The sequence below is a fragment of the Motacilla alba genome, chromosome 28 (genome assembly GCF_015832195.1).
Source record: "Motacilla alba alba isolate MOTALB_02 chromosome 28, Motacilla_alba_V1.0_pri, whole genome shotgun sequence".
Lineage (NCBI taxonomy): Eukaryota > Metazoa > Chordata > Aves > Passeriformes > Motacillidae > Motacilla > Motacilla alba.
Window position 1 is genome coordinate 4,674,294 of NC_052043.1, and position 24,794 is coordinate 4,699,087.

The 24,794-nt window shown below is 46.4% G+C and overlaps 1 protein-coding gene across 3 annotated transcripts in view; it reads left to right on the forward strand.

Annotated features, from left to right (window-relative positions):
* Positions 1–1,298: 1,298 nt before the first annotated feature.
* Positions 1,299–24,794, forward strand: part of ELAVL1 (ELAV like RNA binding protein 1) — a 45,611-nt gene continuing 22,115 nt past the window's right edge. For all 3 annotated transcript variants that reach the window (XM_038163511.1, XM_038163512.1, XM_038163513.1), the window contains exons 1-2: positions 1,299–1,397; positions 12,118–12,301. In XM_038163511.1, coding sequence (XP_038019439.1) covers positions 12,130–12,301 — 172 coding nt within the window. In that variant the 5' untranslated portion in view covers positions 1,299–1,397; positions 12,118–12,129. The remainder of the gene's footprint in view (positions 1,398–12,117; positions 12,302–24,794) is intronic.

The window sequence follows — 24,794 nt, forward strand, 5'->3', positions numbered from 1 at the left end:
TCTAACATCCTCAGCAGGCTTTTCATGGAGCTGAAGATTAGGATCTCTGTCACACTCTGCCCATTGCATATGGCAGAGGCTGGGCTGTCCCTGGCTGTCACATGTGGAAGATCAGGACATGGCCCAATGTAGCAGGGCCACTTGAAAGGGTTTCTGGGTAGTTGAACCAGAAAACATCAGTGCAACCATGCTGGAAATTTACCAGACAAGGTCTTGCTAGAAGCCACATCAGGATAGGCAGAGAAAGATATTTGTATTTCCATTGAGTAATGTGCCACGTATTCCAGTAGACAGAGTATTTCCACATGTGTGCATAGAAATACCAAAGAACACAAACTCTTGTCTTGCTGCAATTCCCATCCTTCAGGTGAGATCTCACTCTTCTAGACTCAAGAAAGAAGCTAGAGAAGGAGAAATTTGATTTTCAGGTATGTCACTCAACTAAGTAAAACTCAAATGATGAATTGTCTGTGAATGAAAAGGAACATCATGTATTGTAATGCAGAAGCATTCCGATTTTTCTTCCCCAAAGTTGAGCACCTTAACGCAGGATTTACAGACCTGAAGCTTACATGTCACACACTAAGCATGCTGCTTTGTACCAGGGTATTATTGTAGAGTACTGTTGGCAATGACAAAAAGACTTATTTTTCTGCAGAATAGTGGAATTTTACTCTCACAGATGTCTCCTGTGCAGGGAAAATGGGTGCAGATACAAAGGGATGCCCTTGGCTACGAAAAGTGAAAAAGGAAGAGTGAAAACTCTTGGGCAGCTGGTCCTTCAGGCTGCTGCAGAATTTCTCAGAGCACAGTGATGTGCTGGCCACCAGTTTCTCTGACAGATCATCATTTGCATCTCATTTACACAGAAAGCATTTAATCTCCTAACCAGTCACCAGCATTCCCGTGGGCTGTGCCCGTGGAGATTCCCTGTGCCCGGGCTCCGCTGACACCGGCCCTCAGCCCAGGAGAGGCTCGGCTACCGGTGGGCCCAGGGCTGCCGTGCTCCATCTTCCACCCGAGCCTGGCTCCCTGGCACAGGGCACCACTCGCGTTTCTCCTGCTCCAAGAGCCCGGCCGGCCACCGGAGGCACGTTCTCCTCCGGGCTCCTTTCCTCAGAGCAGTGCACCCGCGGCCGGGCCGCCCGGGGCGCTCACACAGCTCCCGCTGCAGGGCCCCGGCCCCGCTCCCCTCCCCCCCGGTGCGCGGCGGGCTCCGCCCCCAGCCAGCACTTGACGGACGGGCGGAGGAGCCAATGGCGCGCGGGGCACGTGCGCGCGGCAGCCAATGGGTGTCGGCGGGCGGTGCGGGGGCGGGGCCGTGGCGCTGGAGCGGCTCGTTGTGCGCTGCGGACCGATCGCCTTCCGCTGCCCGGGCCCGGCCGCCGCCGCCGCAGGTGAGGCCGCGCGCGGGGCCGCGGCGCCCTCCTGAACAGCCCCGGCGGCACCCGCGGGGCCGGCGCGGGAAGGAGCGGGCGGCGGGGACCGGGTGGCCGGGCCGAGGCCTGGGCCTGGCAGGGTAGCCCGGCCTGTGGGGGGAGGGGCCGCAGGGCAGCGCGGGCCCGGGGCGGCGGGCGGGCGGCGGGGTCGCGGCCTGCGCGGCCCGCGGGGGCCGGATGGGGCACGGGCGGGGAGCGGGTCCCGGAGCCGCCGCGCTTGCGGCGGGAAGGCCGTGGGTCGCGGTGCTGTGATGCGCGGCGGGTCCGCGCCGCGTTTCAGGGCCTTTCTCCGTCCGGTTAATGGCCTCATCTTTCATGTTTATTTTTCCCGTGTCTGTGCGGGCACAGCTTTTAAATCTCCCACGTTGGTTAGGACCGGCACGTCCTTGTTGACTGGCGGTACCCGAGGGTCCATGCCAGCGCGGTCAGTGCCGGTTGGCATCAGTGCTGGCAGCGGCTCCGGTGCTGGTGTGGCGAGTGCTTGGGGCCGCAGGAATCGGGGCTAAAGCAGCAGCCGCTGCTGTTTGTGCTCGTGGGAGCAATTCAGTGCAGAGCGTTTGCTCAGTTTTAGCGGCTGGAAGAGGCAGGACCGTCGTGGGGCACTTTCGCGGCAGTACGAGTGAGGGCTGGCGTGGGACAGCCGTGGGGAGGCGAGTGCTTCTGCCGGGTTCTACTGGGAGTGCGGGAGCGTTTGCTGGGCGCGGAGTTGTACCCGAGACTTGCTGGGAAATGAAGCACGGTTTGTTTCTTGAGGACTTGCCCGGGGATCCTGTGATCACTTAATGAGGCATCTGGGGAAAACAAAAGAGGAAAGAGTTGGGAAGGGTTGGGATTAATTCCTTTTGTTAACGCCTGTTGTTACATTTGATAACTTTTTGAGGTCTTTTTAGTTTTGTTCATTTTACTCCCTGATGGTGGGTGTTGACTGCTCATGTTGCTCGGCTCTCACCTCTTTGCGAGTTGTTGTTTCCCTGTACTCCTGTTTTAACCACTTTTTTTTTCTGGAGCTGTGTGAACCGTTCTGTGACTTGTTACATTACAACTAGGACGATGCACATGTTCCATAGTCTTTATCAAACCTGTAGAGTTTATGGGATTTCTTAGATTCCTGTTGAGTCCTGGGTTATGTCTATGTGTGTGATGAATAATAAAATCAAAAGTCCTGAGCCTGTAAGTCTGTGCTGCATGAGATGTTACTGTGAGTGTCCTGTGTTTTGTTCTGAAGCAGAGTAACTGTGTATATAATGATCCCAGTGCTCCTGTGGTTTCCATGATTCAAGGTGTTCAGCGGTCAGGAGTTACAGCTGTGGTTGCAGTAGGCTCTTTCCAGGCCTGCCTGGAATATGAACAGGAACATCTTAAGCTGGTGTGATTGTTAAACGTGTTGTGCAGTGAGTTTATAGCCCTGCTGTGGGTGGTTCTGTGGGACCAGATGAACTCCTCAGGGAGTCTTGTGCGGTACCGAGTCTGTGGAAACAGCAGCAGCCGTAAGCGCAGTCTGAACGGAAATGTGAATGTTGTGTGTAGCAGCTTACTTATCTGTGTTTGCTGAGCAGTGTTTGGTGCTGACATGAACTTAAAGGGAAATGTGCTCTGAATTCAAGCACTACTTTCTTTCTGTTTCTTGCATGTTCTAGCACTTTTTTTTTCTTCTGGAAAAAGCCCTCCTTGTCTTGACCTGAGACATGCCATTTTACTTTCAGAATCCATCTCTTTCAGCTGTTGTACCAGCCTACTTTCTCTCTTGAAGCTTTGGTCTCTGTCTTGTTTCTTGCTTATTTGTTGTGAGCTCTCTGAATTGATTCCCAAAGTTACTGGCTGTCACTCTGACCACATGGGGATAAGCTGCCTGTGAAGTTGGTAGACTTTTACTCACCAAGTTTAGAAAGCTCAAACTTGCTATGTTCTTAGAGTTCAAGAAGAAGTTCAGAGAAGCTGTTCTTTCTGCACTTCCAGGTACTTCAGAAGTAGCCCAGAAGGCATTTAGGGAGAATGACAGGAGTATGCTGAAAATGATCAGGACACTTCTGTCTGATGTGCAGTTCTGTATTCAGGCACCTGCAAGCTTCAAACTGCTGGCCTAAATGATCCATTTGAGTATACAACCTCGTTCTATGTAGGTGATGTATGCAAAAATAGATTCTAATTTTTTTTTTTTTTTTTCTGAGGAGAGAGGGTGGAAATAAGCTATACTGAGAAGGCAGAGATGTTTTTCATGTGTGTGGGTTTGCTGCCTTTGGGGGTTTTTTTGTTTGTTTTTAAAATTAGTAGCAGTAGTATAGTACTGCAAAGGTATAATTTTCCTATCTCCTACTGCTTCCATGGCCTCCATATAGGAACACAGCAGCAAACTACATGTCTCACCAGGCCCTCAGTGATGGATTTCCAGCTAGTTGTTTTGTGCTGGTGAACGAGTTGGATGCTGTCTTTTCCTCCTGCTATTCGCTTGCCTTCCTGCCCCATCAAGGTGAAAGTATCTCAAGATGGGTCAGTGTTATTCAAGGTTAGATCAATGTGTGGAGCATCTGTTGTCAGAAAGTGTCTGGAATCTATAGTTCTTATGTCCACTTCTTCTCATCTCCTGCTCTCTCTCTCAGAAAGGAATCATTCCCTTACAGCACAGTTGTCTCCAGATATCTTTTGTGTTGGTAAAAAATTGCCAAGGGCAATTTATGGACAATCTGACACTGTCTAGAAAAAGGAAGATAATAAATTATTTCCTTTTTTTAAAGATCTGTTTATCATAAATCTGTTTTTTTTTTAATACCAGTGCAGAAGGTGAGATAGTCCAGGCTGCGCGAAGTTCTTCACTGTCTCTTCCCTGTGTAGAAACTTGGTGGTGTTAACTGGCAGCATCATTGACCCAGGGGCAGACAGCTGTGGAATCACAGAATGCCAGAACAGCTGGAGTTGGGAGGGACCTTGGAGACAATTTCATTCCACCCTGTGCCACAGGCAGGGACACCTTCCACTGTCCCAGGCTGCTCCAAGCCCTGTCCAGCCTGGCCTTGGGCACTGCCAGGGATCCAGGGGCAGCCCCAGCTGCTCTGGGCACCCTGTGCCAGGGCCTGCCCACCCTCACAGGGAACAATTCCTAATTCCCAAGATCCCATCCAGCCCTGCCCTCTGGCACTGGGAGCCATTCCCTGGGTGCTGTCCCTGCAGGCCTTGTCCCCAGTCCCTCTGCAGCTCTCCTGGAGCCCCTTCAGGCCCTGCCAGGGGCTCTGAGCTCTGCCTGGAGCCTTCTCCTCTGCAGGTGAGCAGCCCCAGCTCTGCCAGCCTGGCTCCAGAGCAGAGGGGCTCCAGCCCTTGCAGCATCTCCGGGGCCTCCTCTGGCCTGGCTCCAGCAGCTCCATGTCTTTCCTGTGCTGAGAAGTGTATTGTGATGTGAAAGTCTGAGCAGAGCCTGGTATCCTGTCTCTGTCAGGGCTGGCTGTTAACCTGGGAAGATGGGGAAATGTGGATCTGGCAGCAGATGTTCACTGTCTCAGCCACAGGTTTCTGATTGCCCTTGTTCCTGCGGCTCAAGCTGAGAGGAGTCCCAGTCCCTGCTGGGTGTTGGACCAGCAGCGGATGGTAATTATGGCCAGCCTGTATCTGATTTCTGACAGCATCCCAATGATGATTAATTTTGTTCCTAGGAATTGAGTGCAGTTCATCAGACTGGTAAAGTAAGGTCATTGCTCTGAAAAATGCAGCTAATTTTTTTGCCCTCAAATGCTTTTGTCTCTGAATGGCAATAAAAGCATTGACAAAAACACCTTAATGGTATTATTATATGAACATGAATAAAAACAACTAAGGGAGGCGTTAAAAACCCTTCCAGGCAAATCTGATTGCTAAAACTGCTTTACTGAAATATTAAAATCATGACAGTTGAGATTTGTTAGACCAAAAATGTGCTCAAAACTAAGTTTATGCCCAGTGTTTTTAAAACAACATTAAAAAAAATGCTTAAGATACATTGTACTGAAACGAGTGATTCAGCATATGGAAATAGAATTTGTGGAAATGCAGCAGCAGATTTTAGTAATGGCCGCTTCTGGTGCTGCGCTATTTTTAGTGGCAAAAGTGTTGGAATCTTAAGTGCAGTCAAACTGAGGAGAACAAGGGTAGTGTCCTCGTTTCAGGTGTGCAAAGGGGACAGGAATCAAAGAGATGAGTTCTGTTACCTCTGGAAAACCCAAAGGGTAGGCAAGTAGAAAGGTTTGCTTTTTTTTCCCTCATACACTGTATAAATGCTGCTCTTGAATTTAAGAGACAATCTGGATTTTGTGATTTCTCCCTCCCCCCAAAATAGCTTTTGATGTTTGGTCAGGATTTGAGGGGAATTTGAAGGAATAGTGCATGAATGCGCAGTGAATCAAATGCCAACAGGGCTTGCACTGCACTGTCCTTGTCCTGTGCTTTGTGTATTCATGGAGAGGTCTGTGCTTGTGGGGTGCAATATGCAGAGCTATTGGGGTCATGAAAAGAGGTTGTATAAAGAATAAAAGGTGTTTTCTTGTAGATTATGGGGAAAAGCTCTGTGATGTAGACAGGTCTGGATTAAGTAATGGAGAGACGGAGAGATAAGTGTTCTGACTGAAACATGTGGAGCACTAGGAAACTTTTTTTTTTCCTTGGGAGGCAGGTAGGCCTAGGGGAAGGTTTTCTGCTGGTGTTGCTATTCAGGTGAAACCTATTCTCTTGCTTACAGCAATTTCAGAGAAGACAGTATGTTGCTTTTTCTTTCCCCGGTGTCTGTCCTACTGTGTTGTGATTAAACTGTTGCTTCTCAATCCTGGTATGACAGCTGCCTGCAGAGCAAGTTTTAGCCTGACAATACTGTGTTGGGTAGTTATTGAAAACTGTTTTCCTGAAGCAGTTTAAATTCATGGAGGCTCTTCAGGCCCTTCTACATGTGTGGCTTTGATTTTGACATGTGTTCCAGCCTGGACATCTCAGCACCTCTGCCCCTGCCTTCTGGATTGGTTTGGCACTTGCCTGAATGTAGTAGTGTTCTTTTTGTGCTGTCTCAGGTGTGGTCTCCAAGAAACAGCTCGTCAGCTTGAGACAACATTGTTGCCTTGCAGTTAGCCATGACTCTGGGGGGGAGGCGTGTCAACAAATATCCGTGTGCTAGAGAAGCAGAAGGGCTCTAGTGACCTTGAGGTTGTGCTTGAAGCACCCCATTTAGATTCCTAAGTCCACAGGCAGAGCTCAAGAAGAAGCCTGTGAGACTGAAGTGCAAGTTGATGAAACAGCTCATGGGCAGAACTCTGCAGCATCACTTTTCAGGGCTCATTTACCACATGTTTCAGTCAGAACACTTATCTCTCCATCTCTCCATTACTTAATCCAGACCTGTCTACATCACAGAGCTTTTCCCCATAATCTACAAGAAAACACCTTTTATTCTTTATACAACCTCTTTTCATGACCCCAATAGCTCTGCATATTGCACCCCACAAGCACAGACCTCTCCATGAATACACAAAGCACAGGACAAGGACAGTGCAGTGCAAGCCCTGTTGGCATTTGATTCACTGCGCATTCATGCACTATTCCTTCAAATTCCTCTCAAATCCTGACCAAACATCAATAAATGTTCATTTACCACTGACACCACCACCAAGATTTCACCAGTTCAGGGACTCCGTCAGGCACTGTCCACTGGAGCCCATCCTGTATGGAGTGTCCTGGATGATGCTGCCTTGCACTTCATTGCAAAGAAAGATGGAGGTTTTGGGTGAGTAGCTGGGTAGCAGCTTTAGGTCTGCTGGGGTTTAAGGACCATGCTGTGCTCACTGTGGCCCATTCCCAGTGCTCCAGTCAAGGTTCCATGAGCTCTGTGCCACAGAACTCATTGATCCAGGAAGAATTTCCCATCTTAAGTTCTGCACTAGCTGATCCATCATCCATCCCACCTGAAGAGCTGCCTCCATCTCTGGGGACCCCAGCACAAGAAAGACATGGAGCTGCTGGAGTAAGGAGGCCATGGAGATGCTGCAAGGGCTGGAGCCCCTCTGCTCTGGAGCCAGGCTGGCAGAGCTGGGGCTGCTCACCTGCAGAGGAGAAGGCTCCAGGCAGAGCTCAGAGCCCCTGGCAGGGCCTGAAGGGGCTCCAGGAGAGCTGCAGAGGGACTGGGGACAAGGCCTGCAGGGGACAGCACCCAGGGAATGGCTCCCAGTGCCAGAGGGCAGGGCTGGATGGGATCTTGGGAATTAGGAATTGTTCCCTGTGAGGGTGGGCAGGCCCTGGCACAGGGTGCCCAGAGCAGCTGGGGCTGCCCCTGGATCCCTGGCAGTGCCCAAGGCCAGGCTGGACAGGGCTTGGAGCAGCCTGGGACAGTGGAAGGTGTCCCTGCCTGTGGCACAGGGTGGAATGAAATGATCTTTAAGGTTCCTTCCAAGCCAGGTATCCTGGGATTCTGTGAGCATCTGTTTAGGTGTCTACATATGAATTTGTGACCTCAGTAGTGGTCTGGTGCCTTTTTAGTCCTGTGACCAAGGTGAAGGTAGAAAAAGCCTCTTGCCTGATGTTGAAGGCGGGCAGTTCTTGCCAGTGTTCTCGTTTCACATGATCTCCACAGTTCCATACAGGTCTCCCTTCTTAGCAAAAATCTTGCAGTGAAATAATTAATAGCAGTGATTCCTAGAATTCTGGATGGAGATACAGTGTGTCATTGGAAAAAAACTTTTATTGCTCTCTTGCCAGAACCATTAAACCTGTGGGATCTGGTGTGCTTTTATGTGGAGATGATTGTCATGGTCAGTGCAACATTTCTGCAAATAATGCCCATGAGAGCTTTTCAATCCAGTCCTGGGAATGCTGCCTGGCTGAGGGGGCCTGAGCAGTCATTGGCACAGGTGGTGACGTGTTAGGCTGTGTGGATTCAAACACTTTCAGAATTAGTGGACGATTCGGGCACAGCACATATGATTCCCTTTGTTGCTTTGTGCACCCTTGACATTTTAATTTTGGGGCATTTTACCCAAGGAAGAAGGTGGCTGCTGCTTTTTCATACAAGTGTCTGCAGCATTTTAATTTTGGGGCATTTTACCCAAGGAAGAAGGTGGCTGCTGCTTTTTCAAACAAGTTTCTGCATACTTTGGTTTATTTTTTTTAAATGGTCATTTGAGGAAGTGCAGGGCAGTGGAACCTAGTCTTAAAGTTTTAGTTTTTTGGGATATATAAATGAAGGCCTGTTTTGGAAAGGTTGCAAACTACCAGTTTCTTTTCAGTCAGCCTTCCCAAATGGAGCTGTTGGGCCTTCTTGCCATCATTGACCTGTCCACGGGGAATATAAATGCATTCAGTCTTTTGATTTATGTAATTGTGGATTGACAAACATCGGTTAACGAAGTTCTAACTTGCAAATAAGTGTGTATGCCTGGTTCTCAAATCTGGAATATTTACTGATAGAAACGGATTGTTCTCTCTTTGGTGGAGAAGGACCAGGACATTCCCTCAGCGTATTTCAGTGAGAGCAGAATAAAAACTTGTTTTTCAGTGTAGCATTGCTTGTTTCATCCATCCTATCTTATAGCTCCTTTTCTTTTTGGAAATCTTTTCAGTATGCAGAGGTTACAATTCTTCAGGGGCTCTTTTTAACTTTGCTGGCATGAGAACTGTTCACCTGTTGAGGAATACACCTGGTGCAGGTTGGCAGCTGCAGTGTGAGCTGCAGGTTGTTCTGAGAGGGGATTCTTCAACTCTGACAGACTTGGGGCCGTGACCATTTCCCTGAGGAGCCTCTCCCAGAACCTTTTCCTGATATCCAACCTAAAGCTCCCCGGACACATTGAGAAGACCCTGGACTAAACATCAGCATCACGATGGGCACAGCCCCGGGGGGGCTTTGTCCGGGGTCCCCCCCCAGGGCACCAGCTCGAGCTGTTCTGTGTCACTGCACCACAAAGGAACAGGAGTCTGGGACTGTGCTGTGGGAAACCCGGGGCCGAGCTGGTGGGAGGAGCTGGTCTGACTGGGGGACTGTGGGGTTACAGGGACTCACACGGGGCCTGTGGGGTCACTGGAGCCTCTGCTGCAAAGGGGCTGGGATCCCAGCAGAGCCAGTCTGGGGTGGTGCCAGTGGGACCCTCAGAGGGGCATTAGACTGGTGGAATTGGGGGAGTTTCCTTAACACCTCACCAGCAGAAGAGGTGGTGCCCACTAACTTCCAGGCTGGCTGGACACTGTAAGTCCTGCAGCAGATTGTATAAGTGCTCAGCAAGAGATTAGGAAGAAGCATCTTCTGTCTCAGCGCTCTGCTCCTCTAGCTCTTCTCTGTGCCTTTGTTGCTCCTGCATGCTTGGTTCCTGGTATCCCATGGGAACCTTTGCCAGGCCTGTATGCAAGTGCTTCCTATGTTTGCTTTCTAAAAGCCTGAAGAAAAGCAGGTGGAAGCTTCCTTCCCACCTTCTAATGGCTCTGAATCAGCACTGCCCCAGGCACTGCTTGAGTATCCTGGGAGGTACAGACTAAGAGTGTTGTAGAGGGGTTCGAGGAGATGGGACAGTGATGGAAAGTCAGCAGCCACTTATCAAACTCTTGGCAATTCCGCTTTATGCCAGATAAAAGTGTGGTAACTTGTCATCCTGGTATGCTGGGAAGTTTTCTCTGCTGGGTATCTGACTGTGGTGCCTCCTTTTCAGGGAGCAGATACACCCTGGAGAATTAAAAAAAACCCCAAACCTCAATCTTTTAAGTATCTGTTCTTGAAATCAGTAGGATTTATAGCAATTTCTTGATCTCAGCAGCAGGAAAGATTTATATCATAAATAAGTGGCAATAAAGGGCAAAGTTGGTTAAAATGAAGAAAATTTAAACTTTTTCCTCTTACAGGTGGAAAAATCTCAGCATTTCTTCCTTTGCTTACTAAATATTGTAGTTGTGCCATACAGCTTGCACTCATCAACATTTTGGTGTGTTCTGCTTGTAGGCTTGAATTTTGTGGAGTGCGAAGGCAAGCAAAGTTGCCTTCTATTCAGATAATTCTGAAAGTGTGTGTTACGTGGTTTTACAACTTAGACATGGTGACCACAGACGATTCAGCTGTTTGAGTGTTGTTTACCAGAACAGGAAACTTCTCTGAGATTGTGCTCAGCAATTCTGACAAAGCCAGGAGGGAACGTGTATTTAATGACAGAATTTGTGGTACAACTGAGATGACCTGGCAGTTTAAAAATTGTCTGCTGAAAGGAGTCTGTTTCCCTGCTTCCAGCTTTGCAATGCTCCCCCTGCTTTCCTATCGTGTGGCATTAGCTGGTGCTTATCTTGCTGCAAGGAAAGCAGATTAAAACTGCTGACACAACAAAAAGGGCTTCCCTCCTGTGTGGTTTTCCATTGCTTTCACAGTACAGATCGGTTATCCCATGAGCAGAGGGTGCTGGAATAGGCTTGTGTTGACACTTAGAACACAAAAGTGAGGGTAGAACCTGATCTGTGGGTGAAGGGGAGCAAGAGCTGCCAGCTCTTAATGCTTCAACACATACTGAAAAGATAAAGATTCAGTTCAAATCCATACTGTGTTAAATCTCAAATTAGTGTAAGTGTTCTCGTGGTTTATTCTATAATCATGTACTCAGGTATTTGTTTAAAAATTGGATCTTCACTGTCAGACATGAATTAAGAGCAGCTGCTGGTGAGGGGCCTGGAAGTCCCTTCATGCAGGGAGCATTCCCTCTCTAGACTGAGGATGTCTGGTTGCTGTTTCTGACTTCTTCTGTTATTCAGCTTCTGGCTGGCTGTCAGTCATGGTGCAGTCTCTGGAAAGGCCTGTCCTTTAGCAGATCCAGATCTGGAGATCCTGTTGCAGAAACAGGATTTAGATGTCTTGATTTTGACTGTTTCAAAGTAGTTGAAGTGCTTTAAAAACTAGGATTCTGTCAAGCCATGAGAAGCTTGAGTCTGGTGTGAGTTTTAGTTGTAGGTCAACTAAAACATCAGGATTCGGTCCCTGATGGTGGACTGAGGCAGAGAGTATCTTCCTGTGATAGGAATTCTGTATGTTTTCTCAAGGCTTTCTTTAAAAAGCTGCAAAAATAGCAACTCTGTCAAATACTCAATATGCCCCCAAGTCAGTGTGCAGCACAGACTGACCAGTTTCATACACACAGTAAAGCAGCACCAAAGGCAGCATTAAACAGTAACAGGCCTTGGGGTGCAGGATGGACAATGTTTCCAGGGGAAAACATTCAGAAAGTTAATAGTCTCCAGTTGAAACACTGAATTGGATCAGATCTTGCTGCTTCTTTTCTTCCTGTCTGAAAAAGTTCTGGGTGCATAAGGTTGGAATTTAGGTTGAGGTGGCAGTTTGGTTGGGGCTGGTAAAGTACTTGGACGTGGGGGACCTGATTTTTACCTTGGCTGTTGGAATACTTTGGTGTTTACAGGAATGTCTTCAAAATCTATCTTGATGCTTTTTATTAATGTAAAAAAATATAAATCTTGAAGAGCTCTTTAATGGTACATAGTTCTGTAAAGTGTCGTGTTTGTGCTTTTGAAAGAAGTAATTGTTCTGGAATTTTCAACAAGTAGTATTTTGTTTTCTGAGTTGAAAAAATGCATTGCTGAAGCAGTGGCTTGTTCTTAGTTTTTTAAATAAACATTCAAACTTATTTCAGGAGGAGGAAGTTTGGTTTATGGAAATGTGAAGATCTAAACCTCACTGAGGATTTTTTTCACTTTGCAGATATATTGTAAAATGTCCAATGGTTATGAAGATCACATGGCTGAAGATTGCAGGGATGATATTGGTAGGACAAATTTAATTGTGAACTACCTTCCTCAGAACATGACACAGGATGAATTACGGAGTCTATTCAGCAGCATCGGCGAAGTGGAATCTGCAAAACTTATTCGGGACAAAGTTGCAGGTATGATTTAGTGTTTCAGAAATTGTCACCTGGTGATAGACTGCGTGAGCAAATACTTGATTGAATACAACTTAATCTAGAAATACTAAATATTTGTGTGTGTAATCAAACTATTGACACGTTTGCCTGGAGCTCCAGTAATGCCAGGATTGGGTATTGAGAGGATGGAATGCTCAAGGCTAAGTTAATGACTATTGTGTGTATGGCTAAGAATTCTAAGAAGTACAGTTCCCAAATTTGAACATTATTAGACAGGTCTAAAACTGGTTTAGATTTAGTCCCTGGCTGATTTATTCTTCCTACGGTCTGAGTGTTTTTGACTCCATCAGAACTCTGAATATACAAACAAACCTTTTGTTCTGATTTTGATCAGCAAAATAAAGGTGTGCTGGAGTTCTGAAGTGGCTGTAGGTCTTATCACTGTTGCAGAATTTACCTTGTAAGTTCCTTAAATAGGATTGGTAGTAGTAGCTTTAAAATATGAGAGGAATGAATTGTTCTGACTTGTGAAACTTAATGTTTCTTTGAAGCAAAACAAATGCTGACAGACCAACTGCTTCCATATCTGTTTAGTTGCAGGAGGTTTTAGCTGCTCTCTGAAGAGGTTTTAATCCTTGCACTGTTAAAATACTTCATTTACAAGTTTTGGTTATTCTTGTTCAGAATTTTGCAGAATCTTGCATTCAGTGAGAGCACTTGGTTGTTTCTGGAGGGGGAAAAAACAAAAAGTGCTGTTAACTAGCTGTGCACGGGTGTTTGTTCCCAGCCTGCAGCGCTGCTTGTGGAATTCTCTGCTGCACATGCTCAGTGTTGTATTTCAGAATCCAGCGGTACTGATCGTTATCTAATCCCTAACGGAGACTGCTCCCCAGTCTGTAAAAGCTGCATGGGAGCTGGTGGAATGCATGAGAGCTCTTTGTGCGTCATCTTTAGTGCTTTATTTGCTTGAGAATACCCATGAGAACCGAATAATTAAAAACTTCAGAATTTCCCTTCTGAGTAGCCTCTCTGATTTCCATGCCTCTGGCTTTCCTGATATTTTACAGATGAAGTATCTTGTGATGTCTCTGTCTAGATCTCTACTTAAGGGATGTGTATGTTCAGTCACTGTAAAATAGTTACATAAATACTGATTTCTTTGAATATTTTGTCCCAGATGTTGTCACGTGCTTTGCAGCACTCAGAAGTTGAGGCTTCCTCTGAAGGCTGGTTTTGTAAGGGGTAAGACCCCTTGCTTAATGATAGCAGGTCATAGCTGACCTGCACCTTAGACTGTAAAATAAGCACAGAATCACCTGTGTGGGAGGGAAGATATTTTCAATGGGAAGCAAGAGACTTAATCAGTCTCTGAAGTTGAGACCCTGCTTCACAGGTACCTGTAGCATCAAACACTCTGGTAAAGTCTGGTTAACTTTAACTTGGAACTTGACAGTGCTGGGTAGTTTAAAGTCCAAAATGTACACTTGTGTGCTCAAGGTTTTTCTTAACCTCAAGAATGAAAAGTAAAATTGCTGTTATTGTTGCAGAGAGCCCTTGAGTGCCTGTGGACAGAACAAAGTGGTTGCAGGTGCTGGATTCTGTGGCTGCTGTGGTCACGCCACTGAATTTTGTTGCTACCTAATTTTTCACTTGCTTGCAGCACTATTTGGAGCAGTTACCAGTCATCTCCCTGCTTAGTGATAGTTCTGGAATATCAGTGCCAAAGAACTGGCTCCTTCTGAGCATTTTTTCTTCCTCTTGCTTTTGTTTCTGCCCCTTAATGTTCACATTATATTCTTTATTCTCAAACTCTGTTAAACACATGGATGTGCAGCAGTCCCTGAACAGAAAAATCCTGTGGCACAGTTCTGCTTCTTTGTGCCTCCACTTGCATTTCTCTGACCCCATGGCAGACAGCAGGAAGCTGGAGCTGCAGAAAAACCTGTTCGGCTCCCTGACCTTGGTTTCTGGTCAGATAAGTCATAATATTGGCATGTGGGATAGAGCGGGTTGAGTGGCCTGGGCAGGAGGGAGGGAACCTTTTGCTTTTGTTTGAGTCAGACTTTTTGGATCAGTTTAGTTCTTTTCAATGAAGTCATAACTTTTGGTGCCCCCATAAAGTTTTAATAATCAGAATATTTTGTCTTTAAAGTTCCCTTTATTGTTTGTGTTTGTAGAGTTAAAATCAACGTTTAGTTGATAATGCTTGCTTTTTGTAAAACATTGAATGATACATACATTTCTTCTCAATTTATTGTCTGTTAATGAAACGTGAGGCAAAAAATACTTCTGCTTGGAATACAGTTTTTTATGACTTATTGAACTGGCGTAAGCTGTCAGGAGACTGATTACTGGGATTCAAGAACTGATTTGAAAGCCAAAGTTTGGGTTTGTTTGAGCAAAATATTTTATTATGATCATTACATATGTTGTTGCATTTTGCTTCAAATGCAGCAGAGTATTGAACAATCTGTGTTCCATGTGTTAGGTTGTGGTTATAAAATGTAGAGAAGCTCCTTGAAGCCTCCAGACTGCTTACCCTTTATCTCACTACTGATGAGCATTACAGAAAGGTGAATGTAGCAGCAAACCATAGTGTCAGTATACATTTCTTACCAGGAGCTTTTGGATTTGTGTTCATATGGGTTATAACCATTGATAAAGGTGTGACTGTGTGTCTGGTTTGTTGTTTGAGATGTGACAGCTCCTTTTTCTGCTTTTTTTTTCCTTTTTTTTCAGTACTTGTACAGAGAAACTTGTGCACAGTAGATGAGCATTAGAAGGATGCAGGGCTCCTCCTGGTCATACTGGAGGAATAGAGTGCTGGGCTTTGCATTCCCCAGTTGGTGTAGTGCACTCCTCAGCACTTCCAGACATGGCTTTGCTTGACCTGTGATGAATGAATCAGTGAAGTACTGGGGGTCAGCAGGCAAGTACTGGATTGTTGCTATGCTGCTCCCTGTACTTGTGTTTATGGCGAGCATGTCGTGGACACCCAGGATTTTCATAAGAGAATTATAGTATTCCTTGGACACTGTTCTTTCTGTCAGATCTTAATTGAACCCTAGGGAAATGTTAGAAGGCTGTTTCCCATTTCCCAATCTAGTATGGCACAGTGTCCAGCCTGCAGTGTAACTTTTCACCGGTGCATCTTCTGGCCTGTCATGATGATTGCTGAAGTCTGTGAGTAGCCATTGACCTGATTCCATCAATTAAATCCTCTCTTCCTGGGGCTCTGGCTCATGAGGCTGAAAGCAAGAACTCTGGGGTTGGTCCAGTAGCCCTGTGACATTGACTCTTGGGCAGGGCCAGACTTGTACTCTGCACTGATTCCCTCTCCAGGGATGTGTATGATGTTAAATGTCCACTTCCTTGGAGCAACTGCCTCGTGCTGTAGATGATCCAATGGAAGAAATCTGTCTTGTGCTGTATTTTGCATGGTCAGTGTTTGATTTTGCTGCAGCATCCAGGTTCTGGGGTCTGGATTTCCAGCCATTGTGCTGGGCTGGACTCATCTAACAGGTGAGTTTTTAAAAAACATTTCTCTACCAATACCTGTTAATGTAGGAATGCAGGCCTCTGGGCCCCTCTGGGGTTGCTCAGTTTGTTGCAGCACAGATGCTGATGGTTTGTGGTGTCAGGATGTCTGACTTTGCACAGCACAGGTGCTTCTGCTCAATAGCTCTACATTTTCCAAGAGAGCCTGGTCATCTTTAGCCTGCTGTCCGTGCAGCTGTACACAGACTGTCAGTCCTTCTGGACCAAATGCTGAAAGCCATGTGTGTTTTAGTTTCCGTCTTCCCCTTTGCTCTGCTGAAACATTGGTACTTTCAAACCAACATTGGTACTTTCAAACTAACTGTCCTAAAGCTCTGAAAAGGTAGAATTCAACTGTTTTTTTTTGTGGAATTATTAAAAATAAAAAGCTGCCCAGCTCATGTGCTATGGCAGCACATGGTAATATTAAAAATAATATTCCTTATTGGAATAATTGTGTGAGCTGTGGGGTACTCCCACCTGTGATACTGTACGTAGCTGTCCTCAGAGTGCAAGGGAAAAGAATTAATCAAAACTACCACAAAACTGTGTTGGAGGAGTTTAAACTGGATATTAGGAAGAGTTTCTTCCTGAGGCTGCTGGGCACTGCCCAGGCTCCCCAGGGAATGCTCCCGGCCCCAAGGCTGCCAGAGCTCCAGGAGCGTTTGGACAGCGCTGCCAGGGGGGCTCAGGGTGGGGTTGTTGGGGTGCCTGTGCAGGGTCAGGGGTTGAAAGGGTCCCACAAGGACCATCAGTCCAACTGAGAATATTCTAGGGTTCTATTCTAGGATTCTATGGACCTTTTTCCACATGTGTTTATGGTCTCAGACTTCTTCAGGGTCTATTTATTGCTCCTGACACCATATCCCCGCTCGGAGTCTCTGGTGACAGGTTACTGTGCGCACCTCATTCTGTGAGGGTTCCTTCTGACAGTGATTGATTTTGGGAAGGAGGCATTCAACTTCCTGAGAGTTCCTGTTCCTTCCTTCACACCTTCTGTACTGCCTGAGCAGGGAGTGTTTTCCCTCTGGTACTCATGACTGTCTGCTCTAGGAAGTGTAGGATATGATCCTTCACACTGTTCCAAAGGCTCTGTCTGTACCTGTCAGCTCCCCAGACATGGCCCCCTCTGTGCAGAGGCTGGGATCAATGATCCCTGGGGGTCCCTTCTAGCTCAAGATATTCCAGAATTCTCTGATTTAGGTTAATTGTATTCCCATACCCTTGAGAGAACTCAGTTACTATCTCTGAGGCAGTTTATGTGGCCACCTTTCTGACAAAGGGAATTAAGTGGAGCTGACAAAGCTGGTGTTCACATTTTCAGTATTTGGAAAATTTGTCTGCAAGCCATTTGCACTTCTCATTAAGTTAACCATTGCCACAAGGCATTCTTGAATGCACATTTAAAGAAATCACATACCACCAAATGTGATTAAAGAGCCAGGAAAAAAAATCCAGAGGTAATGATGCATTTCAATGCCACAGTTAACAGCAAACCTGCATAAACAATTTTATGGGTGCTTTGCATGCAAAAGGAAACTATTTCAGCCAAAGAGATTACTTAAGTATTTTCCACAAGCAAGAACACTTCAGAATTCCATTTCTAGACTGTGTTCACTGCACTGGTGAAATGAGTAGTTGCCCTGTCACATGAACTTGAGCCACTCACCACCCTGCAGCACCTAACAGCTAGGCAGTAAAAGCCTCCTCCCCTTTCTGCTTGAAAAGCTCACGTGGACAAGGACACGCATTTCTTTTTTAGCTGTTTAATTTCTGAGAATGAGTCTTCCAGAGAAGACATGAAAAGAAAAAGGCAGGGAAAGGGTAAAGCTTTACGTCCATTCCTGAGGAATTGCAACTATCTGAAAGTGACTTCTTTTGGTCCTGTAAGCAACATGTCCCAGGCACACCTGCAGAGAGTGAGCCATCACTACAGCAATGTTTGAGATGGACCCCAAATTCCTGCATAAAACCTTAACAAGTCACTCCAAAATGTCCTTTCTGCTCCACACTTCCCAGCAGCAGTGGAGAGATCCCTTTGCCTCAACAGCTGCTGATCATCTTAGCGACCTCCATCAGAACTCACACTGACACAGCAAATGCAGAGAGCTCCCTGAGCTCCATGGCAAGCCCTGGCACAGCTGCAGCCCTTGCTGGGCTCCTGTCCCTGTCCCAGAGCAGAGCTCAGGGAAAGGTTCTTCCCCCCGGGGCTGCTGGGCACTGCCCAGGCTCCCCAGGGAATGCTCCCGGCCCCTGTGCCTGCCCTGGGGAGGAGCTGCAGCCCCGAGGAGCCTCCCCTCAGTCTCCTGTGCTCCAGCTGAACGAGCCGAGTGCCCTCAGCTGCTCCTCAGACCCTTCACCTCCAGACCCTTCCCCATCTTTCTAGCTCTAAAGCTTGCCTGGGTTCCTTCAGAGAGATCAGAGCACAGCCAGTAGAAGCAACAGCTCTAGCACCAGTTCTTGGGCTCTGCCTCTCAATATTTAGGGCATATCTCGGATTTTCAGTGGATTTCTGGTACTCCTCTTATGACCCAGAGTTCTGGCTGCTGTCAGGACGGGATAGCTGCAGGATGCCTGGACTTGGAGCAGGTTGGTCTGAGCTTTGTCAGGTGTACTTGACCAAAAGGGGGTTGAAGTTTTTGTTCTGGTTGATCCCTGGTTGGGGACAGTCAAGCACTTGTTTAGCTGTTGCTGAAGCCAGGCCTGTGTACCAGTCTGTCCTAGAGCAGAGCTTCCAGAGCACTGTGGGCACTCTGCTGTGATTAGCCCATGTGCACTCAGGGCTGGTGATAATGTGCTGTGGTCTCCAGCAGTCATGGCAGCACCTGTTCCTGGAGCAGCAGAGGCCTTGGCAAAAGAAAAGTTGCCTTTGCTGAAAAGGATGGTGGAGCTGTGCAGGGAATCGCCCGAGTCTCTCACTCAGGCTGGGCAGATGTGTTTTTAGTGAGGAGGACCTGTGTCACCAGGAGAAGGGCCTGTGAGTGTGTTGGAAACCAGTCCTTGAGTTTGGGGTTCAGCAGCAGCTGGAGGGGAGCCCCTAGTGAAGTACCCAAAGGTTTGACATCAGGGCCAGATCTGTTAGAAATGATGGTCACTGAGCTGGCTGATGGTTCCGACTGCACACTCTGTGTGCACACTGGATGTGCACAGTGGTGCCAGACTGGGAATGGTGGCTGGTCACCAGGTGGTGGTGCTCCCACTCAGGGGGACCCTGAGAGTGTTTTCTGAAAGCTTTGAGGCAGGGCTAGCCACAACAGGCAGTGACTCCCTGCTGTTTTGGGCTCCTCGGTGTCCTTCTACTCTGTCTGGATACACTAAGGGTTAAATACAACCCTCCTTACCATACAAATCAAAAAGGCCAAGAGAACTGTACAGACCATTCCATCACTCTGCTTCCTTTGCTTTTTTTTTTCCCTCATGAAGCCATACAAATGAGCTATGTAGCAACACGTTTGGTTGTGTTCTAATATTTTTCAGCATGTTTTTAGTGGGAGTTATTTTTCTACATCTTAAAATACTTTCATTCTCTTCCAATGGAGCAGCTGTGTTTCTGCAGTGTAAAAGCTGGGTTCAGCTCAGCCTGTGATTGGGGTGACTGAGCGCTTGCTGAGGCTTTTGTACTGTAATGTTTGCAGCTAAAGAAGTGTTGTTATTTGAAAGCTGAAGTTTCTTCCTCAAGAGAAGGAAGAAGTGAATTTTTGAGCCCTCAGCATCTTGAACAGTCGGATTTTTTGTTCCAGCAACAGGTGAACAAATTTGGTCCTGTTTAAGTAAATGAGATCTTGCAGTAAGTGGGCAGGCATTTTCCTCCCAGACTCCCTCCAAAAAAACAAGCCTGTGGTATTTCTGTGCAGTTTTGGGCCTAGTGTTTTCTGTGTTCACTTTACAAATCCTTTCACTTCACAGAATCTTGGATGCTGGCAGTTCATCTGGAAAAGGAGCCCTGGAGCAACTGAAATTAAATCTCAATAGAGAAATGTTCTGGAACTGAGAGAAAGGGAAACAATAAATAAAGAACATATAAAAATTATAATTTTGCAGAGAGGCTTTGTGAAATAAAATTAATTACAAAAAAGCCCCCACCCTTTTGTTTTCAGGATTTAAAGCTGTTACTCTTATGGTTGAATTTTTGTAGTATTGTGGAGGTGGTGAGATCCCTGTGAGCTCTCTGAACCAGGGTTGACAGCAGACTTTTGTTGAGTTAGCTTTGTAGCTTTTTGACTTTTTCCCAAAGTGGTGTCTGAGTTGTTTGTCTTCATCTTTGTTTCCAGGCAAATATCACTGATTTTGCATAAGAAAGAGAGGCAGCTTTATTTGTAATTTGTAATGTTTTTCTGAGTTGTTTGAAGGTCAGGCTTTCCAAACCAGCTAAATGTGCTTTTGACCTTAAACTTCTGTAAATGAGACTCTTCATTGTTGAGCCGTGAACTGAAACAGAGATTGTGTCCTAAAGCCAGGGGAAACAGTGGGGGCACATTCTGGATAATCCACATTTCTGGATTGAAAAGTCATTATCAATATAACGAAATATTTTCTTTGTTTCCTCGCTAGTTCCTTTCTGTTGCCATCAAGTGTCTGTTCAGTAGGACGTGCTGGTTTGAAGTCTTGAGCAGAAGTGGAAATAGGCTTGGTGCGCAGTCTGGGTCACAGGAACTGCCACAAAGCTGGCTTCAGCTCCTGGAGGACGATCCTGAGCTGCTGCATGGACTGACAGTAAAGGGTGAAACATTGTGGAAATGCTGAAATAGAAGCCTAAACTTTCAGTTCTGTACTCTATAGGTGGAGCAGGTGCAGTAATTGCCCGTGAGGTGTTGGTGGGACTGACCCAGCCCTGCAGGAGCACAGTGCTCCCCGGGGCTCTCTAGGTTAGGCACAGCCTGGGGCTATTTGCCTGGGCTGAGCTTTGCCCTCAGCCTGACACAGACAGGACTGTGTGGGGTTTCTGGTGCTCTCTTGGTGTTTCAGGGACTAAATTGTGTGAATCGGAAAAACAGAAATTTCCACAGAGACTGAAAGATTTGATCTGCAGCCTTGAGATAAGCTGGGATTGATGTAAAAATACAATACACAGACATTAAGCAGAAAAAACATAAACTTATGTTCCTATAGTTGTAAGTAAGAATATGCCTTAAGTAAGTGAGAAACTGTATTGGGTGAGATAGTGAAGGGTTTCTAATGTAGGGATGTGGTTGTATAGAGTAAGCTAAGAGTTCAGAAGTTATAATAGAAGCAGATGTATATATGTGTGATTGTAGCCCATTGGATAAAAGTATCCACAGTGCAGCAGAAGTAAAGGTGATAGGTTAGAAAAGCAAAATAAACCCTGTGGCAATTGTCTATTGGTTTAGAAAGTTATGTATTGTCTTGTAACAAAGAACTTGTGACTACTTTGAGCTCTGGTTGACTGCCTGCTCCTCTAAAATCTCACAGCCTCTGAGACTGATGTTCATCTGAGCAATAAATCGTTCTTAGCCAGAAAACAGTCCCATCCTTTCATTAAAAGTAGCAAAAATGATACTAAATGATAGTTTTGGGCAGCATTTATGACTTAACTGAGATGAGGCAAATGAAAGTATTTCTTTGAATGATTAATTATTTACTTAGAATGATTAATTGTTACTTGAACAAATTCTTTGGGTAAACAAAAAAATATTTACTTCCATGTGGCAGAATTTTTGGTAGACAAAGTAAAAGTGAAATTTACTTTTAACTGCTTCAGTACCTGCACTGAAGCTTCTGTACTCAGTTCTGTCTCCAGTAGTGTGTTTTCTGGAATTCACTGTGGTCACCACAGCACAAAGCTTGTGTCAGAGACAGCAGCTGCTCAGTGATGGGGCAGATGAGAGGACATCCCTCAACTGTTGGCTAGAGGACTGGATAAGAGAAAATTTTTCGTTCAAAATATGGGTTTTAGCTACAGCTTCATGTGTTTCCAGAGTAGCTGAGATGCATAATCTAATACCATTAATGAAGGATTGAGTGCAGGGCTGGAGCCCCTCTGCTCTGGAGCCAGGCTGGCAGAGCTGGGGCTGCTCACCTGCAGAGGAGAAGGCTCCAGGCAGAGCTCAGAGCCCCTGGCAGGGCCTGAAGGGGCTCCAGGAGAGCTGCAGAGGGACTGGGGACAAGGCCTGCAGGGACAGCACCCAGGGAATGGCTCCCAGTGCCAGAGGGCAGGGCTGGATGGGATCTTGGGAATTAGGAATTGTTCCCTGGCAGGGTGGGCAGGCCCTGGCACAGGGTGCCCAGAGCAGCTGGGGCTGCCCCTGGATCCCTGGCAGTGCCCAAGGCCAGGCTGGACAGGGCTTGGAGCAGCCTGGTCTGGTGGAAGGTGTCCCTGCCATGGCAGGGTGGAATGAAATTGTCTCTAAGGTCCCTCCCAACCCAAACCATTCCATAATTCCATAATTTCCTGTATTTTAAAAAACATACTATGAATTATGTGCTAGAAGTTATTCTATTTATTACTGTCTATGTTGTGATTATGGAATTTGATCAACATAGACATGAAATGGAAAATCATGCCCTTAATTGTTAGTTTTGAAAATTGGTCATTAAATACTTCAGATGTTTGTGTACAAACACAGAAATATGTTTTGACAGAAATCCTTCATGAGGCTGCTTTCTTTTTGATATAAAGACACCTTGCAGTATGAAAACAAAACCTGCGAAGGATGTACCAAATAGCACTGACAATAGTCTCAGGAGCCAAGTGTTCTGTCTTATGGCTGTACAGAATGCTGTTACCCCTCTCCCTTGGGGCCCTGCTGGCTCATGCTCGGTCCCCTGATCCCCAGCTCATTTTCCCTAGAGCAGTCTCCAGCCACTAAGTGTCCAGTCTGTTGTTGCCAGGGTGTCTTTCTCCCCATGATCAGGGCTCTGCATCTGTCCTTGCTACATTCCATGAGGTGCTGTTGGCCTGTTCTCTTGACAGCCCAACCCTTCAGTCTGTGACAGGTTCCTCCCAACCTGGTGGGATCTCCAGTCTTGGTGAGAGTAGATTCCCATCACCTCTTCCACAACGTGGATCACAAGGTAAACTGCAGGTCCCAGTAGAGACCCCGCAAACTCTGTGAGCTCCAGGCATACAGTTACAGTGTATGTGGGGTGTGTGTGTGTTTTTGTCTCCTTTTGAAGATGGATGTTGTGCTTACCTTCCTTCTTCTAATTTCCTGATCATTCAAAGATGAAGCAGTTTTGGCAGGGACATGAGCTGGTGCATCATCACCCTTACACAGAGCCCATTTCATCCCCCCATGGGTTTGACTGGGACCAGTTCACTCAACCAGTCAGTCCCCGCCTCTGTTCATCCACTGGCCTTTCTCTGGGAGTTCTTTCCAAAGTGAAGAGCCTGTTAGACTCTGCTGGTGAGGTGAGGCACGGAAAGCATCCTGTGCCCTTCTGCTCAGATCACATATTAAATCTGCTGTCATACTTCCAGCCTTGTGCTGCTGGGACAGCAATAGAATATTTTCCTGTTACCCTTGATATTAATCTTTTGTTTCTTTCCATTCTTTTCAAGTCTGAACTGCATTTGAGCTCTGCCATTCCTCAGACGCAGTGGACAGTGTTTCCAAATTCCTCCTCTTGTAGCTGTTACTACTTCTATCTCCTGTCTCTCTGTTTCCCTTGGAGCTCTGCCATGGCTCCCTGCTCAGCCAGGCTGCTCTGCTCACACATCTGCGTGTTTTCCTGGCTGTTAGGAAAGAGAGGATGCTGTATGTGTGCTGGGACTCACTCAGCAGTTAAGGTGCAGTCTCTTGGTCTCCTGCTCTGCCAGCCCTGCCTTGCTGCACTTCTCCCCTGCCACAGCACTTGTTGGGAAGTTTGCAGGTTGGTTGTGGGCTGGTGTGATTGTGGAGCCCTGGTTGTACAACAGTGTAACTGTGCTAAAGAAGCCCACAGAAGGCACATCTGAGCACTTTAATCTGTTCTTATCCTCAGAAGCTATAGCCACTGCTTTGAATTCTGCTGATGCCTGGTATTTTTGTGGTACTTCTCGATGCATTCACACCTATTTAGGCTCTCTGGTTATCACTCATGGAACGGTTTATAAAGCCAAACAAAAAACTCAAACCCCGCTCATGTCCTCCAAAAACCGATTCCCAGTCCAGAAAACAAGTTCTAAACTAAATTGCCGTCATGCTGAGGTGCACTGACATAACAGGAGGCAGGTTTGATTTTGGGGTTTCTTGTGGAGGACAGAACAGGGAGGATCTGAGTTAGCTGCTCTCAGTGAAGTGCTCTGGTGTGTATCAGACTCCTCAGTGAAGCTGGAGTTGTCAGCACTGGGCTGGGAATAAGGAAGAAGCTGGTGACTGAAGCTGTGTGTCTCAGGAGCTGGGAAAGGAAGCAGGGACACAGACAGAAACCCAAGTGATGCACGGAAAGAAAAGCAGTGCCCTCTCTCCTGAAAGGGCCTTTTATCATGGAAACAAAACTTGATTCTTTCTGCTGAAGGAGTGTAGTATTTTGCTTAAAACTAGGTTTTGTAGTTACTTTGTTAATTATTTGTGCAGATAAGGACCTACTTGTTGCTCTTTTTTAGCTTTGTCTCTTGAGTAAATTTATATTTATGTATATGTGAACTTTAAAAAATATTTGTAATTACTATCCACTAAAATATTTTGGAAACTGTTACAGCACCAATTTCTTTTTTGCTCCAGGTTTCTATAGCAGGTGGGGAACATCAGGAGAAAGCAAAAAAACTTCTCTCCTTGCCTGGGGGTAAACACTTGACAGCAGTCATAATATTGTGTAAATGCTAATTCCTTATATATTTCCTGTCATCCTTAGCACATAGGTGGATTGTACTGTTTTGGAGTAAAATGATGAAACAAAGAGCATTCCTGCACAGGCATCTGTGAGGTGGAAATGTTTCCTGCAGTGACAGGACTGTGGTGTGTTGGCCCAGCCTGTGTAGAGATGAACACCATACACTGTGGGAGGAGATTGCTGAGGCTGATGCTACTGGGTATTT